The 20,806-nt window shown below is 40.9% G+C and overlaps 1 protein-coding gene across 1 annotated transcript in view; it reads left to right on the top strand.

Annotated features, from left to right (window-relative positions):
- FBN1 (fibrillin 1) overlaps window positions 1–20,806 on the top strand; it is a 373,121-nt gene that overhangs the window by 309,270 nt on the left and 43,045 nt on the right. The window contains exons 45-58 of the mRNA XM_073568456.1: window positions 856–978; window positions 6,203–6,328; window positions 7,037–7,153; window positions 7,511–7,639; window positions 9,976–10,095; window positions 10,183–10,308; window positions 10,555–10,704; window positions 11,215–11,280; window positions 11,374–11,490; window positions 13,120–13,239; window positions 14,301–14,423; window positions 15,838–15,969; window positions 19,495–19,617; window positions 20,571–20,777. Coding sequence (XP_073424557.1) covers window positions 856–978; window positions 6,203–6,328; window positions 7,037–7,153; window positions 7,511–7,639; window positions 9,976–10,095; window positions 10,183–10,308; window positions 10,555–10,704; window positions 11,215–11,280; window positions 11,374–11,490; window positions 13,120–13,239; window positions 14,301–14,423; window positions 15,838–15,969; window positions 19,495–19,617; window positions 20,571–20,777 — 1,779 coding nt within the window. The remainder of the gene's footprint in view (window positions 1–855; window positions 979–6,202; window positions 6,329–7,036; window positions 7,154–7,510; window positions 7,640–9,975; window positions 10,096–10,182; window positions 10,309–10,554; window positions 10,705–11,214; window positions 11,281–11,373; window positions 11,491–13,119; window positions 13,240–14,300; window positions 14,424–15,837; window positions 15,970–19,494; window positions 19,618–20,570; window positions 20,778–20,806) is intronic.

Below are 20,806 nucleotides of genomic sequence, written 5' to 3'. Positions count from 1 at the left end.
GCTTCCTCTACATTATCCAGCACAGGGGGTGGGGTGACAAATGGTAGAGATGTCACACATCGCCTGTAAGGTGCCTGCTGCCTACCTCTAACAGGCTGGTGCCTTGTGTAGCTATTCTGGTGCAGGGAGTCAGTTTCTTTCTTTTAGTCCTCCTACACATGTCCATGTTTCCTGTACAAGTGGTATCCGTGATTAAAAAAGGGATGCCACAAGCAGTGTTAGACTGAAGAACATTAGACCCACAAGAGCATTTGATTCTGAGGGGCACCTTTCTCCCCCACTCAAGAGCACATTAGCAGCTGCAAGGTTTGCACTATGAACTCTCCTGAAGGAGAAGTCAGGGCCCACCAGAGAATTCTCCGGTTATCTGGTGGGCCAGTCCAACCCTGGCCACAAGTATCCATTATTACCTAAGGTGCTATTTACATGTTCAAACACCAATACAAACCTATGGGTCCATGAAAAACACATACAGCACACAAATGGCATCAGTGTGCCATCCATGTGCTGTTCGTGTTCAACATTGCAAAGTGTAATAGAAGCTTTGTTATTTAATTCCTTCTTTATCCATACCAGAAAAACACTGATGGTAAAAACGGACACATGGATGACACACTGATAACCCACCGATCCAAAATACTGATGACACTGCTACCGTTTTTCACGTACGTGTTTAAGGACGGACATATGAAGGAGGTTTTGTAGAGAGCTGATTTCCATAGTCATTTTCAATGGAGCGTTGCCAATATTCTTCTAGTCTTCCTAAGATGATATAGTCTCCCTAAAATAATTTTTTTTTCAAAATTTCCTTAAGTTATTATAATGTATAAGTGACTGATTTACCTGTTTTACCAGATATTGATGAATGCCACAATGGGCCAGTATGTCAAAGAAATGCCGACTGCATTAACACCCCAGGGAGCTACCGCTGTGACTGCAAGCCTGGCTACAAGTTCACTTCTACTGGACAATGTGTCGGTGAGATGTGATGCAATATCTGGTTCACACCTCTCTTGGGATGAATTCTTGTAAATACACCCAATTGAATTAGTATTTGGAATATTAAATAATGGTGATAGGACAAGTTAATGGTTATTTATTTGCCAGTAGTACGGTATCCTGGATAATGGCACAGTGCAGCTATTTTTATGTACTGACAACATGTTTGATTACGTAACTGTTTTACGTGGTGGTGTTCCATAACCTGTTAGTACCATAAAGTAGCGAGCTGCTGATCACTATGAGAAACTGATCATCAGTACTTGGTATGCACTGAGCGTGCATTTTACATTATTAACTTAGCATCCTGAAGAGACACTGTGGCATTTGCAGTGTTAGGGTTATATTGTAAGGACTTCTTAATAGTATTCATCTGACTGTATAGTGCAAGGCGAAAAAGAAGAGTAAACCAAATTCGACCTGCTCAGAAGTGAATAATACTGTAAGTTGCTGACTGCCTGGCATCATCATGAGAAGCAAGTGCTCTCTTGGCGCAGAATTTCTAGGACAACTTTGCTGAGAGAGAAGACTCGCTGATGATGCCAAAGGCCATCAACAACTGTTAAGAAGTAACTAGGAAAAAATTTGTACTATGTCGTTTCCTTTTGACATTCTTCTCTAAAACATTATATGAAAAAAATAACCCTGTAATATGCTTTTTTTTACCATGATACTGTACTGCGGCCCCTAAGTTCTTTCATATGGAGGCAGTTCCTGCTGCCATACCGGCTTTATGCACACAACCTTGCCGTTTGAAGGAGGCATTATCTGAACAGATGAACTACTGACCTTTACAGTGCAGGTTTCCAATTATCCCTGCTGTTGCAAAATTATTTTTTAAATGTCAGAAATAAAAATTATTGAACTATTTTTCCCTTATGATTTATTACAAGAGCACATGGAATTGGTCTTGCTTTATAGATGGTATGGTTTTTATTAAGTAGCAAGACTTGGGCAAACGTAAACCCTCAGATATGTTGTTATGAGTTCTTGATTTATTATTGTTTTGGGTCATGTGTTCTTTCACACCGAACACACAGGCACAGAAATAATCCCAAAACATGATTCTCTTTGGCATCAGAGTAGTTTTACCCAGCCAGAAGACCATTTCTCTTCACCCAAACACTGTCGAAATGTTGAGAGCTTTTCCCAAGTCTCTGACTCTATGACTCAGTAATAGCTGGATTCATGTATTAAAATTGTTCTTTGAACCTAGAACAGAAGAGTTTTTGTGAACACTGTAAAAAAGAATGATGGAGATACTATATTTCACTTTCTTCTCCAAATTTGTCAAAACCAGTCTATAGTGTTTCTCCAGGTCCCTCTCCTGATGAGGAAGCCTATTTTTCCTGCACTTTCCCCATTCCTATAATGAAAACCCTTTGTCTTTAGGGTGTTGATATATAGTGACTTAGAAGTCCTCTGGGGTGGTTGTATAAAGATGTTTATAATTTCCCTCACGACCACTATTGTAACTCACCCAGTGGAACAGGAAAACTGTTTGAATATCAGATATGCAGAACAATATTGGTGATCACATTGGCAAGTCGTTCACCTTCCTGCTATTCTCCATATGTTCATTTGATAAGAGCTAAGGGACCCAACCTGGCTAGCTATTACAAGCAGTGTTTTTCGTAGAAAATACCTGATATAAAGAACATCATAATACCGCGGGTACAAACAAGGGTGAATTTATGCTTAAAAGAATTCTAGAAACATTTTTGACAGTTTAAGGTATAACCAAAAACCTAAAAAAAGCAACAAAAAAAGAACAGATTTTTCCATCTCGATGGCAGAAGAGCTTCACCTGTGCTATAGAACCCCTCAGCTATGCTTGCCTCTGGCTATACTCTTACAATGGAGCTGGGTCTCCAAACTATTTAGCTAACTGAAAAGATGGTAACAAATTGCAAGCTTTCAAGACTACTCAGGTCTCTTCATCAGGCTAGACTAATACATCTGAAGAATCACATATTTATACACAAAACAGCACAGAAATAACGCAATAGATAAAACAATTGTTGTAAAGCAAAATTATCATTATGGGAGAGGGATAAACATTAATTTTGGAACAGTTCATAGATAAGGAGTCTGGATGTTTTATTGTCCTCTGATTGGGGTCTGGTTCTTTGTTGTGTGATGCCCAAAGAAGGTCTGAAGAGCAAATTCCTTAAGTGATGTAAAAAGACATAAATTATTATTATTATTTATTATTATAGCGCCATTTATTCCATGGCGCTTTACATGTGAGGAGGGGTATACATAATACATACAAGTACAGTAATCTTAAACAATACAAGTCACGACTGGTACAGGATGAGAGAGGACCCTGCCTGCGAGGGATCACAATCTACAAAGGGATGGGTGAGGATACAGTAGGCGAGGGTAGAGATGGTTGTGCAGCGGTTTGGTGGATCGGTGGTTACTGCAAGTTGTAGGTTTGTTTGTCAGAAGAGGTAGGTCTTGAAGTTGTTTTTGAAGGTTTCCATGGTAGGCGAGAGTCTGATATGTTGTGGTAGAGAGTTCCAGAGTAGAGGGGATGCGCGGGAGAAATCTTGTATGCGATTGTGGGAAGAGGAGATAAGAGGGGAGTACAGAAGGAGATCTTGTGAGGATCGGAGGTTTCGTGCAGGTAAGTACCGGGAGACTAGGTCACAGATGTACGGAGGACTCAGGTTGTGGATGGCTTTGTATGTCATGGTTAGGGTTTTGAACTGGAGTCTTTGGGTAATGGGGAGCCAGTGCAGGGATTGACAGAGGGGAGAGGCCGGGGAATAGTGGGGGGACAGGTGGATTAGTCTGGCAGCAGAGTTTAGAATAGATTGGAGGGGTGCGAGAGTGTTAGAGGGGAGGCCACAGAGCAGGAGGTTGCAGTAGTCAAGGCGGGAGATGATGAGGGCATGAACTAGGGTTTTTGAAGATTCTTGGTTGAGGAATGTACGGATCCGTGAAATTTTTTGAGTTGAAGTCGGCAGGAAGTGGAAAGGGCTTGGATATGTGGTTTGAAAGAGAGATCAGTGTCAAGGATAACCCCGAGGCAGCGAGCTTGTGGGACTGGAGAGAGTGGGCACCCGTTTACTTTAATGGATAGGTCCGTTGGGGGGGTCACGGGAGATGGGTGAAAGATGATTAATTCTGTTTTGTCCATATTAAGTTTTAGAAATCTAGCGGAGAAGAAGGATGAAATAGCAGACAAACATTGAGGGATTCTGTTTAGTAGGGAGGTGATATCTCATCCAGAGATGCAGATCTGTGTGTCAGCATAGAGGTGATACTGAAAGCCATGAGCTTCTATGAGCTGTCCGAGGCCAAAGGTGTAAATGGAGAAGAGCAGGGGCCCTAGGACTGAACCTTGCGGGACTCCGACAGAGGGGCTCTGTGAGGAGGTGGTGTGCGAGTGGGAGACGCTGAATGTCTGGTTGGAGAGGTATGACGCAATCCAAGATAGGGCCAAGTCTGTGATACCAAGAGATGAGAGGGCCTGTAGTAATAGGGAATGCGACTATTCCTGCGACACATTCATTCCTGCACTGAGTGTGTCAAAAGTTGTCATAAATTTATACTCCCAGACCCTCCTGTCTCTCTGAGACTTCAAGTTACTTTTTAATACAAGTAATTTAATGTCCATCATGCTATGACCGAGGATGCAAAAATGTTTTGCCACAGGTAGATCCATTCTTTTTTCTCTTATTGTGTGATGATGAGAAATCATCCTTGTTCTCAGTTTTTTGCTGGTCTCCCCAACATACAGACCCCCAGTTGGACATTTAGTACAAATAATTAGGTACACCACATTGGATGTGATGCAGCTGAAAGTACCTGGGATCTTGTCGTCCTGATGTGAGTTGGGGATCTTTATCTTGTCCATGGTCATTATAAATGAACAGGTTTTACATTTTTTCTGGTTGCAAGGAAAGGTTCCTGCAGCTGTTGGGGAGGACAGGGAGACCTGAAGAGACCTGAGTAGTGTCGAAAGCTTGAAATTTGTTACCATCTTTTCAGTTAGCCATTAAAAGGTATCAGCCACTGAGGACTCTCAATTCTAAATATTTTTCTATCCAATGGCTAACTCGGTAAAAAAATATATATCTTTCCTGTATCAGATTACCATAGTGTTCTCTCATTGCCCCATCATGATGAGCAGAAAAAACAGCAACTTTGCATCTAGCTATAAATCACTGCAAAACAAAATAAACTTTTTTACAAGATGCTTTTAAAAATGACGTCTCACTGCAGATTACAGTAACACTCCAGCCAAAATGAATACACAGTCTTGTATAAGGCCTGGGAGGTGCACTGCAGAGTCCTGCTCTTTCGTGCCTTCCATTTAGAATAAATGGTGCCACTCACACTAATTATTGCATTTCGGCGGTTTTGTTTTTTTTTGTCTATTGTTTGCCTGTTTTTTTTTTTTATTTGTGCCTAATTCTTCTTTTAACTTGTGCCTTTCTGAGGTTTCCAAATGTTTCCATCTGGTTCATCAATTTTGACTTTTTTGAAAAGTTACAACATTTGGCAAAAATGTACTCCAGCTATCTCCTGGAGTGATTGTATGTATCCCTGACTTTTTGGCAAATGTTTTGCACTATTTGCAAAACTTGGGAATTTTGCGTGAAAAGTTCAGAAAAAAGTTTGAAGACAAAATCGCGTGCGCAAATTATTTTGAAGAATTTTGCAGAAGAAATGGCAACAAATACCACAAGAAAAAAATAAAAGAAAAGTGACTTTAAAAAAAAAGGCAAACAATGAATTACATGCAAAGTTTTTTGCTTTGAATATTCCTTTAAAAGTTTTTTTTCACTTACTAGTGAAATGTGTGTAGACAGGAAGCAGTTTTTTTCCAGTTTTTTTATCCCTATATCATATACGATAAATGTAGTTGATGGACTATGTATTGCTCGATCCTGTTTTATCAGTATGGAGTTGTTGAGATTCAGTTGACTCTCCATTGAGACTGGCACACAAAGCACCAGTCTTGATGAAGCGCCCCATAAGTGTCTAATCCAGTGATCAGCACTTCTACTTTCATTACCAAAGGTTTATGACACTGTAAACGTGACATCCAACAACCAATCCAACCAGTCTGTGTCATGTCTGGTGATAAGTGTTGTAGAATTGCTGCTATTCTCTGTTTTGCACATGTCTCCGTGTTCTGTTTAATACTTCCCTGTTTATTTGACTCTTTCTTTTTATCTCCATAAAGATCGTAACGAGTGTCAAGAAAATCCGAACCTCTGCAGCCATGGAGAATGTCATGATAAGACTGGAGGATATTACTGTGTTTGTCATAATGGATTTAAAACCAATGAAGATCAGACCATGTGCCTAGGTGGGTTGTTCACTTTTTAGTGTAAATGTGAATATTAACCTAATAACACATACTTGTGTATAGAAGGGGAGACTTATTTAATGATACTTATCATCAAATGAATGATCTGCAAAGCCCACCATGCACATGAGATGGCTATTGATGGTTCGGACGATGGCTCTGACGGCAGCCATCTCAGCCGGCTCTCCCATACACAGGGCAGGGGCACTGGTTTGGCCAAGCGCTCCTGTGTCTTCTATGAGAGACATGGTAGTGGTTTATCTCTGAAAGAACAAAAAGCTCAGCATTCTAAAATTGGATATCCGTATTCTTAACTCCCCCGACAATCATCTGTTTGGACCCCTCATAAACATTAGGCAATTGGCTGAACAGGATGATCGTTGCTGAGAAAGATGATGTTTTGTGCAGCATAAAAGATCATTTCACCTGACGAACAAGTATTCTTCCTGTTCATTGGGTGATCAGCAGTCTGTTTAGACCGCTAGATAAAACAGAAATAAGCATGTCCCTAGAAACGTTTGATCACGATAATCTTGGACCTAAGGGTTCAGATTGCTGGATAATTGCCTTCCTGTTCTATGGTCGATCATCCGTGGTTTAAATTTATAAATGGATAAATAACAATAACATATGTTCTTAAGATACTCGAATGTAATATTGTAAATAGCGTTATTAAGAAATCATTAAAAAAAACTTTTGTTGTTGCAGATATTAATGAGTGTGAACGAGATCCTTGTGGTAATGGAACATGTAGGAACACAGTTGGCTCTTACAACTGTCGCTGTTTTGATGGGTTCATTCTGTCCCACAATAATGACTGCATAGGTAAGATGAGCGTTAAAGGCTTAAATAGCAGCTAGAATAATTCTCGGTTCCTCAGAGGATAAGATCCCCTGTTTGGTCCAGTCTAGTCAGTATTTTGTTTTCGCCTACATGAAATTCCATAAAGTATTTTCACTTTGATGACAATCCAAATATTTAGAAAATGACCAATAAATTGTTTTTGGATGTTATAATCCTCCTAATACTAATCATTGTGACAAATAGCCTTAAATTCTGGTGGATCGTAAATGACTATAGCTTCCTTCTTTTGTGTCTACATACTGTAAATGTGGGAGGTTCAGCACTATACCGATTGCTTCTTCTAACGCTGTACCCTTATTTATATTGTGTTTTTTATAGATATTGATGAATGCACTACTCTGAACGGTCAGTTATGTAGAAATGGACAGTGCGTTAACTCCATTGGGTCTTTCCAGTGTATATGTAATGAAGGATATGAGATGGCAGGTGATGGAAGAACATGTCTTGGTAAATATCAGCGTTTCATCAAATATGAAAAATAGGACAGTAACACATAAACTGAATCCATTTATTGCACACTGATAAAAAGCGGGTATATCTCATCTATGGATGTATTCCTTATAATCAAACATTTCTGTGTTCCTATATTCCCTAAGATAATCTCTTTCATAGTTATATTTCTTATAGGATTATCTGAGCTGGACAAACCATGTCCAGATTTCCCCCAATAACAGTGGTGGATGGTCCAACAATTAGAGTTTAAGCTGTACCTGATAGCAACACTTAGCACTTGCATTGGTTCTGAAGGACAGGAAATATCAAGTGATTTCAGTGTGAATGCAGTGCATGATAAAGCCTTGGTAATGAGGCAATCGTATATAACATCGGCCTAAAAAATGTTTTGTAAGGGTATGTGTACACATTGAGTGGTTGGATGTAAAATTTTCTGCACTATTTCTGCATTTCTTGGTAGGAAATTGCAGAAAATTGTTTATAACTCATTTTTGCATGCGTTTTTCCACCTGTGTTTTTGATTAGCAATGATGACTATTTGTAGCTTATAAAGGTAGTTGAAAAAAAGAAGAAAGAAAATGTATATAAAGAGATAGATAGCTAGATAGATTGATAGAGTAACCAGCAAAGATAAAGCAGACAGCTGAGAGCTGATATTATCAGGCTGGGAAAGTCCATGGTTATTGGGCCCTTCTCAGCCTGAAAATACCAGCCCGCAGCTGGCCCAGAACGTCTATATACAGTTCGGTTCCATGGTTGCCTGCACCACCTTAGGAAACTACGGTGCGGTAACATCTTACCCAAGTCTCTGGCACCTGCACTCCTGTAGGAATTACGAGTGCTGTGTCGACTCTATCCAGGTTTCTAGCTCTAACTCACACAGCCAGGTACACACAGAACATCCAGTTCTGCTGCACATGAAACCAACACTGGCACACCCAACCCTTACCTGCAGGTTTAAATGTGAATCGTGGCCATGGGCCACTTGCAATACCTTTAACGGGGGAAAAGTTCCATCTCACTACCTTCCTATAGATCTTTACAAAAATAAAAGCCCATACCAGGTTTTCCTAACTCTTACTTGGTCAAATAACTAGACCCAGTCCACACTTACTTTTACTTTGTGTTTTAAACACAGCTGTGGCTGTGATTACTAAGCTCTTCAGTGGGTTCAGTATGTTTTCGGAAAAATTCTGGAGGGACACGTAGGGACCCTCGTATATGGCTCCCATCACTGCCTCACAATATATATATATATATATATACACACACATATATCTAATCCACCTGTCTCCCCGCTATTCCCCAGCCTCCCCCCTATGCCAGGCCCTTCACTGGCTTCCTATTGCCCAGAGGCTCCAATTCAAAACCCTAACCATAACATAGAAAGCCATCCACAACCTGTCCCCTCCATACATCTTTGACATGGTCTCTAGGTACCTACCCGCACACAACCTTCGATCATCTCAAGATCTCCTTCTCTACTCCCCCCTTATCTCTTCTTCCCACAACCACATACAAGACTTCTCCCGTGCTTCCCCCATACTCTGGAACTCTCTGCCGCAACACATCAGACTCTCACCATCAACGGAAACCTTCAAGAAGAACCTGAAGACCACCTGTTCCGACAAGCCTACAGCCTGCAATGATCCTCGGTCTACTGAACCACCGCACAACCTGCTCTTATCTCTCCTAGTGTATCCTCACCCATCCCTGTAGACTGTGAGCCCTTGCGGGCAGGGTCCCCTCTCCTTATGTACTTGTGTGTCCCTTATCTTACACATGTTTATTATACTTGTCTATATTTCCCCTTTTCACATGTAAAGCGCCATGGAATAAATGACGCTATATAAATGCATAATAATAATAATAATAATAATATATGTGTGTGTATATATAACAAAATGGTGGAGTTTCCTCTCCCTCCTGCCGACATTACATCCGTTTCCTTTTATTAACACCACTATGTTTTTTGGAGAAAAATGCTATGAGAGCACAGCAAATCAACAATCATTTTTAGACCTGTGTTTTTATAATGTTTTTGACTGACTTCATTGAAGTCAATGGGTGAAAAAACGCTGCAAAAACGCTGAAAGAATTGACATTCTGCGAATTTGAATCTGCACCAAATCTGCCAGTCACAAATAAGCAACAATGACACTTCAGGATTCTTATCCACTTTGCTGGCATCAGGAATCCCTTCAGGTTTTGTGACAAATCTGTGCCGCAAAAACTCAACATGTGCACACAGCCTAAGCGATGTTGTTTTTTACTTTCTTTCTGGCTTCTTAGAAAATGAAATGTTTACAATTTCTAATTGCACTTCTTAGATATCAACGAATGTGCTCTTGATCCTGGGAAATGTGCTCCTGGAACTTGTCAAAATCTGGATGGCTCGTACCGCTGTATTTGTCCGCCAGGATATGTTTTGAAAAATGACACATGTGAAGGTAACAAAAAAAATGGATTCTGAACTAAGTATTTGAATGTGAACTTTGATGACAACCTGAGCTTGTGCAACAACTGTATCTTTACAGACATTGATGAGTGTGTTGAAGAGCCAGAAATCTGTGCCTTGGGAACTTGTAGCAACACTCCTGGCAGCTTCATCTGTCTCTGTCCAGAGGGCTTTGTGCTTTCCTCTACTGGAAAGAGATGCAGAGGTAACAACTGCTGAATTTACAAGTAATGCAATAAAAATTAATAATTCACTGTATCAACCAAACCTGTATTGTCAAAAAGACCTCAAACTGTAGTGGTTATGCTCAAAGCCATAACACTGTATTTGCTTAGATGCCGCATAACATAAAAGTAGATGCATTTATCATCTGTGTTCTTAGATGAAAGTTATTACCATTGTCAATGTAACATTCAGAGGTTTATAGTAGCTATTTCTTCCTCCTTAACAGATGTCAGAGTTGGATTATGCTACTCTAAGTTTGAAGAAGGACAATGTACCTCACCCAAGGCTAAAAATCACACGAAAACTGAATGTTGCTGTTCTTTTAAAGCAGCTGGATGGGGATCTCCGTGTGAAATCTGCCCAGTGGAAGGAGATGGTACGATCTAAGCATTTACCTTGGTTACACGTATCAAAGACATTTCGTAAGACATGTTTCATACAAAGCTACAGCTCCTTAATTAACTGAATAAATATTACAGAATGACAGGAATCACATTTGTAGCATAACTTCGTCTTACAAAATATTCAATTCACATCTAAAAGGGAAAGAGTTACTCAATACAACAACAGAAACCAGGTTTCCACCCATTTAAAGCTGGCGAGGGGCTTGTTTTCAATATACTTGAAAGTTAAGAACATTTTTAGATGTTCACGATGTGATGTCCAAGTAAATGCACTCCAGAGGAAAATATGGCGACCCCTCATGAAGACGATGCCAAGTTATCGCAGGAGAAACACTATTTATGTGTAGTTAACTTCCATTTTTTTACTTTCTGTGGCTAATATCACGTGGAGGGTCGTAGCTTGTCTAGCTGACAGCGTCTTTTTCGGAGAGTTTAGATGCTTTGGTGGATACTGTAATAACATTACATTATTTCTTTTGAAGAGAGTTTCAAAGAAATCTGTCCATATGGACTTGGCAACGAAGTTGGACCAAGTGGGGAACGACTTGGTAAGAAGTCATATAAAGTGATAATACAGTTATGGGGAAGAGACCTCACATTCAGCGATTTAAATTGCCGGGCTTATTCATTTCCTCCTGTAGATATGGATGAATGCGTGGATCCAGATAAATGCAAGAATGGGATTTGTATTAACACAGATGGCTCCTACCGGTGTGAATGTTCCTTTGGCTATGTCCTCACAGGGGAAGAATGTTTGGGTAAGTTCATTTAACCATTAGTGTATACATTAATAGTAGGTCAGACATCGATTATCAAGTATCCAGCCGCGTTGATTGACTAATGAGAACCATGCTTGAATCCATAGCATAATGTGAAAAGAATGCAATGATTCTCCATTGTGTAACATGGAAGAAACTGAAAGTACACCGACTATATGAGCAGTATTTGTCATTTACCATTAATCCACTATTTTATAAAAAGTTTCATCTTTAAGACCTTGCCTACATTTTCTACTTACTATTCGATTAGTAGACAGTTTAAGATATAACCAAAAGCCTAAAAAAACAACAACAAAAAATGAACAGATTGTTCTATCTTGGTGGCAAAACTGAAGGGCTTCACCTGTGCTACGGAAGCCCTCAGCTATGCTTTTCAGGTCTTTTCAGGTCTTCTCATCCAAAATCGGTCTGAGAAAAAAATCGCAGCATGCTGCGATTTGCAGCGATTTTCACCAATACAAGTCAGTGGGTGCGATTAAAAAAACGGACCAAAAACGGACCATCCGTTTTCCATCCGTTTTAAACGGATACATTACCATTCTGTGGTATAGAACACTGTAAATGGTCCTGTAAATTACTGTAGAAAAAGAGTGGCTGGGAAAAAAAAACGGATGAAAAACGGATGGGAAAAAATAAATCGCAAATAAATCGCATGACACTGGCATAACACTCCACCCTTTTTTTCAGTCCAGAAATCTGACCTTTTTTTTAATCGCCAATGGGTATGAGGCCTATTGGCGAAAATCGCTGCATATCGCAGCATGCTGCGATTTTTTTCTCAGACCGATTTTGGATGAGAAAAAAATCGCAAGTGAGATGTCACCTATTCACTATCATTGGTCAGAGCGCAATCCGATTTAAAATCGGATTGCAATCGTCCGATTTTATCGCCAGTGAGTATGAGCCCATACAAGTCAATGGGTGCGATTAAAAAAACGGACCAAAAACGGACCATCCGTTTTCAATCCGTTTTAAACGGATACATTACCATTCTGTGGTATAGAACACTGTAAATGGTCCTGTAAATGACTGTAGAAAAAGAGTGACTGGGAAAAAAAACGGATGAAAAACGGATGGGGAAAAAAAAATCGCAAATAAATCGCATGACACTGGCATAACACTCCACCCTTTTTTCCAGTCCAGAAATCGGACCTTTTTTTTTAATCGCCAATGGGTATGAGGCCTGATGAAGAGACCTGAGTAGTCTGGAAAGCTTGCAATTTGTTATCATCTTTTCAGGTAGCCATTAAAAGGTATCAGCCACTGAGGACTCTCAATTCTAAATGTTTTTTTATTTATCCCTGAAATTTTGTCAAATGTTTTGCACGATTTTGCAAAACGTGGGAGTTTTGCACAAAAAGTTTGTAAAAAAGTTTGAAGACAAAATTCATAAAATCGCATGAGCGTATGATTTTGAAGAATTTTGCAAAAAAAAAAAAAAGACAACAAATACCACAAGAAAAAAAAAAAGAAAAGTGTCTTAATAAAAAGCAAACATTGAATTACTTGCTAAGTTTTTGCTTTGAATATTCCTTTAAAAGTATTTTTTTTTTTTTATTTTATGGGTCATTGATGGGTGGTGATTTATATTTTATTGCTGTTTTCTAGATATTGATGAGTGCTCTGTAGGAAATCCATGCGGAAATGGAACCTGCAAGAATGTGATTGGTGGCTTTGAGTGTACATGTGAAGAAGGGTTTGAACCTGGGCCAATGATGTCATGTGAAGGTAACCACCAACCTGGATATAACAATATTATAAAATACAATTCAGATATTTCACTGGGCGTGGGGGTGGGGAGAAAGGTGCAAAGTCGGAAAACTAATGTAGTTCTTTATTAACTTAACTACTTGTTCTCAGCTACATATAAATGACTTAGGAAAACCTAGTGTAAAGCCACAGAAGCATACTGTTCTTTATTTCTTCTCTTTACCTTTACCAATGATTCATTCTCAGTCGCCATCTGAGGCGTCAGTGTTATATGTCCTGATGACTAGTTAAAGTGAAACTCCAGCTCTGACTAACACTGTCAGCAAATGTAAAATATAGTTTCTAGTCTATATACAATATCATGCATTAAAATAGTAAGATACGTCAACTGCTTGTAGATGGTTTCCAGCTAGCAACATGATGAATAAAGCTGGAGTCACACATAGCGACTCACCAGCGATCCTGACAACGATATCATTGTGTCAGGATCGCTGGTGAATCGCTATGTGATCGCTGGACAGCTTCACCAGCGATTGGCACAGCAGCGCCCGGCGTCGCTGTGCACGTTAGTAACCAGCGCGCTGATGCAGGCAGCTGGTAACTAACGTACACATTGGGTATCCAAGGGACGTGCGTCCCTAGATACCCGATGTGTACGTTAGTTACCAGCTCCCTGCATCAGCACGCTGGTAACTAACGTACACATCGGGTATCTAAGGGACGCACGTCCCTTGGATACCCGATGTGTACATTAGTTACCAGCAGATCGCTGGTCTCCCGCCTGTCACACGCAGCGATGCGTGGTGGCCAGCAGGAGACCAGCAACCAAAAAAAGTCCTGGCCTTTCCTGCAGCTATCAGCGATACCGGCAGGGGGGCCGGTCGCTGATCGCTGTCACACACAGCGATCTCGCTGGTGAGATGCTGTTGTGTCACAAAACTTGTGACTCAGCAGCGATCTCGCTAGCGAGATCGCTATGTGTGACGGGGCCTTAAAACTGTATCTTATGGCTTCATCAGGAAAGGTATACATTCATTTGTTTCACTTTATTCTGTGTCAACATGTTATTGTCTTAACAGATGTTAATGAATGTGCCCAAAATCCCTTACTTTGTGCTTTCCGGTGTCATAATACCTATGGATCATATGAATGCAAGTGTCCTGCTGGCTATGTGCTCAGAGAAGACAAGAGGATGTGCAAGGGTATGTTTCTACGAACAACAGGAGATAAAGCTTCAAAACCATAATCATTTATAACGCGTGTTTAATTGTTATTAATCATGTAATCTAGAATACATGACAAAATGTAAGAATCAAAAACTTTATTTTTATTAGAATCAAAAACCTTGTTTCAAATGAGATTCATCTACAATGTTAGATACAAAGGTATCGTAAAGACAATCACCCTTCTTTACCATATTTCATCAGATCTTATCATGAACTGCTTAGGGAACATACATAGAGAATTCTGCCATTGTAATGTAGAACAATTCAGTTGCAAATGAAATTATATATTTTTAGCTATATTGTGGTAGATTGGCTCACTTGGCTGCACATAGAGGTAGACACAGGAACACTATATCTTTAACCCCTTAATGACCAGAGGTATTTTCGTTTTTTGTTTTTTGCTCTCCTCCTTCCCAGAGCCATAACTTTTTTATTTTTCCGTCAATATGGTTGTGTGAGGGCTTGTTTTTTGCGGGTCAAGTTGTTCTTTTGAAAGACACCAATGGTTTTAACATGCCATGTACTGGAAAATGGAGAAAATTCCAAGTGTGGTGAAATTGCAAAAAAAAATGCAATTTCACAGTTTTTTTTTTTTTATCATGTTCACTAAATCCTAAATCTGATCTGCCACTATGATTCTCCAGGTCATTACGAGTTCATAGACACCAAGCATGTCTAGGTTCTTTTTTATTTAAGTGGTGAAAAAAAATCCAAACTTTGGTTAAAAAACAAAAATAGCGCCATTTTCCAATACCTATAGTGTCTCCATTATTCGGGATTTCAGGCCATGTGAGGGCTTATTTTTTGCACATTGAGCTGAAGTTTTTATTGATACCATTCTGGTACATATATGATCTTTTGATCACCCGTTATTGCATTTTATTGCAATGTCACGGCGACCAAAAAAACAATTCTGGCGGTTTTAATTTTTTTCTCATTATGTAAATTACCGATCGGGTTAGTTATTTTTTTATATTGATAGATCGGGTGATTCTGAACGCGGCGATACCAAATATGTGTATGTTTAATTTTTTTTTTGTTTTATTTTGAATGAGGCAAAAGGGGGGTGATTTGAACTTTTATATATACTGTATTTTTTAAAATATTTTTAAAAACTTTTTAAAATTTTTGACATGCTTCAATAGTTTCCATGGGAAACTAGATCAGATCACCTGTGTGTGGCAGAAATGCTCACTTGCTATGAGCGCCGACCATAGGGTGGCGCTCATAGCAATCCGGCTATGACAACCATAGAGATCTGCTGGAGAAAACTAGCGCAAAAGTGTAGGAAATAACCTAGAAATACTGCTTGATCTGCAAACTAGCGCAAAAGTGTAGGAAATAACCTAGAAATACTGCTTGATCTGCAAAGTGTTCCTTTTTCTAATAGATCAAGATGAGTGTGAAGAAGGTCTGCACGATTGTGAAGAAAAGCAGATGACCTGCAAGAATCTCATAGGGACATTTATGTGTATATGTGGACCAGGATATCAGCGCAGACCAAATGGTGAAGGCTGCATGGGTAAGTGACAATGAAAATAGATGCACCAAGTGCCTGTACAGAGTTAATAAGCAAATAATGAAGCAGTCATGCCTAGGCAAGTTTACATGTTGCTTTATATCAGCTAAGGACAATTAATTTTCCTGGGGAGACACATGAGAGACCATGACTGTTGCAGAGGGCCAAACAGATACGTTGAAATTAATTCTGCTCTATATTTTCATTAATTTATTATTATTTTATATTAATTGTATTGCTTATAATTGAGCAGATCAAACCATATATTTTACTGATTTTTATAAAGCAGTATATTCTACTGCTCCTGTTATTCAGCCCTTGTATGATGGCCCCAACTGCCCCCACACCCAACATGATGATCTTACAGCTCTCCACATGGTGTACTGGATCCCTCAGCCCCCCTATACACAGTACCCTGGCCCCCACAGCCCTGCACACAGTATAAGCCCCAACAGCCCTCCAAAAAAGTATGATCCCAGACACAGTTTGATGCTCCCCACAAAGTATGATCCCCCTACCACAGTATGCACCCCCACAATCGCCCAACACATTATGAAGTCCACCGTAGCCCCCAAACAGTATGATAGCCCTACAGCCCCTGTTGTCCTCTTGTAGAGTATGAGTGGGTCGCCCTCCCAGGGCTGTGGGGTACTCGGTACCGGGCCGGTCTCTCAGAGGGGAATGTTACAGCAGCGGTGACCCGGTCCGGGGCCCTGGGCGCCCATGTAAAAGGGGTTGAGTTGGGAATAAAGTTTATAAGTGATTCGTGACGCCACCTGTGGTGTTCGGCAAGGGACGTGTTAAGCTGACGCTGCAAGCCGATCCTCTGGGACAGATGGTGTAGTGCAGCAATGATGTTGTAGCCCTCCACAGGTAGGGCTGTTGGTCCCAGGGCAGTGTAGCAGAATGTTTAGGAAGTGGGTACAGTGTTTGGCACAGAGATGTACCAGTGCTGAGGATGTTGCAGGAAGGAGGCAAGAACACAACAGGGTGCAGTTTCTTTACCTTTACTTGGCAAACGCAGTCCAGGGTCTTGATTACAGATGGCACAGGAGCAGGCTAGCCTGGAAGCAACTCAGGGATCTCTCTATCAGATGGGTTGTGTAGTCTCCTTCCTAGTGCTGGCTTGAGGTACATCCAGTACTGTGTTACACTGAAGTTCCTCCTTCTTATCTTCTCTTAGTCCTACCTCGTATGGCAGACAGCTGTAGCCCTCTATCTCTCTTGGCTCACCCGTCGCTGTTGTGCCTCCGAGTTTTAGTTGGGAAACGAGCATTTACAGCTTCCTATTCCTCTGGTTTCTGTTGCAGGACCTTCAGTATCCGTACAACCGTGGAGACCAGGCTCCTGATCATGCGCTATCACTGGGAGGGAGCTCTCTATATCCAGCTCAACCTCCAGCTTCTCTCCACACATCTACACTCTTTGCCCTCCTCACACTAACTCCTCATTTCCCTTCCTGGCTCTCAGAGAGCACTCCTCCCCCAATTCTGGTTCAGAGCTCCCTCTGCTGGCCTGGAGTGGGAACTGTGTTGCATGACATGGTTAACTGCCAGAGAGACCCTTCATTGCCTCCAAGCCTGACATCACCCTCCCTGGAGGAAGGCAATGCCACTGTGGCGACCATACTCCTGGGGGCGCCACATGAGCCTCAACACAGAATGAAGACACCCACACTATGATCCTCACAGACCCTAACATAGAATGAAAACCCCCACAGTATAATCCTCACACACAGTATGACCTCCAACAGCCCCTAGTACAGAATGAGGACCCCTACAGTATGATTTCCACAAACCCCCAACCCAGAATGAAGACCTCCATAAAATGATCCCTCACAGCACCCAACACAGGATGATTAGCTCCACAGTATACTTCCCACATTCCCTTAACAGATGCTGATGACCTCCCACATGCCCTCGACACAGAATGATAACCCCCCAGTATGATTCCCCCCCAGAGCACTCCAACATATTAGGATGTCCCCCACAGTCCCCAAACACATAATGATGACCCATCGTATTCCCTCTACAAGTGAATGCGAAGGGAAAAAAAGTACTCACCCCTGTTCCCCTGACACGCTTTTCCAGTCTTTGCGCTGCACACCGAGGCTCCCCCGCAGGCACAACATAACTACGTCATTGCGCCTGCTGTAGTAACACACTGAGTCGCACATGTGACTGCTCTCTCCTCCACCATTATATTCATCAATATCTGTATCCCAAGGATGCAAACACCAATAAAATTGAGACGTTGGACACATGTGTGGAGGGCGGCCAAGGCATATGACCCGCGAGTCACTGCTTCTAGCCCCTTTTGCTATCTTTGGCCGCGGGCCACATAGGAGCAGATAAAGGTCCGGATGTGGCCCGCGGGCAGCAGTTTGCCCAGGTCTGCTTTAAATGAATGTTATTACAAGCACTATAGAGCAACGTGTAAGGCAGGCATGTTCCATGCCAATGTAACGGGGGCCAGGGTGTCTGTCATGGTGAGGGGTTTTAACTCTTTCACACCCTGACGCTCCGCTACTGTAAAATTAAAATGTCCATTTTGTAATGTACTGTTAGTGGTTTCATCCACCTGAGGGCCAGCGTTCTCCTCAGAAGACAGGATTCTTTTTCTTCTCAAGCACACACAAATATTGTCAGAGTCTATGTTCATTTTTTGCAAAACTTTACTTCATTCATTCCCACATACAGCAGTTACAGTCCAGTATTTTCCACATGGCACAGAAACATCTTACTCTCACAATACTGTCTTCTGGCACAAGATCTGGTTCCCAGGTACTCAGTACCACAGGTATCTGAGATGACGGTCCTGCTTCTTCCAGGGGCTCCCTGTTCCTCTTCCATTTAGGAAAGTCTTGGGAGTTGCCCAAAAGCCTCGCCATTTGTTCCCTCAGGCTGCCCAGTCCCACCTGTTTCCTGTCGACAGTTTCCATCTTTTCTGTAATCCGAGCCTTCACTTCCCTGTGTCTCACCCTCTGGCACTGCTTCTGTTCACTTCACTCTTTACCTCACAACTCCCCACAACTCTTTCTAGAACAATCCAGTTACCTCAGAACTAACTCCTCCCACTATCTAACTTCCTATTGAGTTAAACATTTAACTATTACTACTCTGGCTAAAACCAGTTAACTATCTTATCTTCCATCTAAATCTACATCCCTGCCTCTGTAGTGCCCCCACTGCACTATACTTCACATAACCTCATACTATGCTAAACATTAGGCCTCACTATGTTGCCAACTGTCCCTACCTTAGTCCCTAACACAATACAGGTATATAAACATTACATCACATGTAAACGTATACTATAAATGACATATACACATAAGCACATTTGTAAAACATCCACAGCGTACCCAGTTTGATCCAGAAGATATGCATCGAGGTGCAGGGGCAAAATCAGCCACCTGCACACCCATTACACCAACACGGGATATGATGGGTTAACATTTATGTAATAAGTAGGTATTGGTGGTCTGCTGCTTTGGCCCAGTATAATATGAATGTTCTTTTTTTTAAGATGTGAACGAGTGCAGTAAGCCTGGATTATGTGAAAATGGAAAATGTCTGAACACAGTGGGCAGCTACAAGTGTGAGTGTGCAGATGGATTCAACGCCAGCGCTACAGAGACAGAATGCATCGGTGAGTAGAAAAGCACCATGTTTCATATGGAGATATAAGCAAAGGTCAGAGAAATGGGTTTACATTTAATTTATTTTTTTATACAAATTTAGTCTAGTGATTTTTAAGTGTAATTAATGTTATTTACCTCTAATATGGCAGCCCTCATGGACTAAATAATAATTATAACAATTTATAACAATAAAAAAAGACTAATTTCTCTCCTACAGACTTAGAAGTAACACGTGACATCAAAACAAAATACATGAGACATTCTCATAAAGGTTTTATTTGGCTTAAAAATACATAATTTTCAAGTACTATACAAGGGAATTCGTAGTTAAAATGTAACCTTAAATTTTTAAAATGTTTTTTGTACAAACTAATAGTACACATGAAAATAAGAACCATATAATATATCTTAATAGAGACGTCCGCTTCTTTTTCCTCTTGGACTGATCTTTCTCATAATTTTAGGTTCATGGGTAAAATATGTATTCAGTGATGACAGATTATCCCATTACTGAGATAAGAGATGACGGGTGGTGCTCATAGAGTTCTATGGAGAGGGAGGGAGGAAAAGCTAGAGGTAGACACGGACATTGTACTGTTAGTTTTCCTGTAATGACAGTTACACTTTAATAGCTGGAGTTCCCCAGGTAGGTCCCTCATCTATTAGACTTTATCTTTTATAAGCTCATCTATTAGTGTCTCTCAATCTGGAGCCCTCACCATGTGCACGGATTACACAACAGCCCATTCCTTTGGGTGGAATGTGAGCAATGCTTCATTACAGCTGATCATTGTGGGACCCATCCTGGGAAAAGCGTAGCATTGAGAACACTTGTAATTAAAAAGGATGTAGAAAGTAGAACACTCCTATAATAATAAAAGCTTTTCACAACAGTGTCTACAAACAAAATGGTTAGTAGTGTTTAGTGCTCCATGTTTTACCATCTTGTATTTTGTATCAGACAACAGGCTTGGATATTGCTTCACCGAAGTTCTCCATACCATGTGTCAACTTGGTTCTTCCACCCAGAACTCCGTCACAAAGTCTGAATGCTGTTGTAACTCAGGCAGAGGATGGGGCATTACTTGTGAGATCTGCCCTTTCCCTGGCACTATACAGTTTAAAAAGCTCTGTCCTTATGGCCGAGGTTTCACAACAGGAGGAGAAGGTTTGTATCTTGTATTATATTATGCCATG

The sequence above is a fragment of the Dendrobates tinctorius genome, unplaced genomic scaffold (genome assembly GCF_039654945.1).
Source record: "Dendrobates tinctorius isolate UK_male_01 unplaced genomic scaffold, ASM3965494v1 ptg000022l, whole genome shotgun sequence".
NCBI classification, from domain to species: domain Eukaryota; kingdom Metazoa; phylum Chordata; class Amphibia; order Anura; family Dendrobatidae; genus Dendrobates; species Dendrobates tinctorius.
The sequence above is the reverse complement of the archived record's forward strand: the minus strand, read 5'-3'. Positions and strand labels throughout refer to the sequence as shown.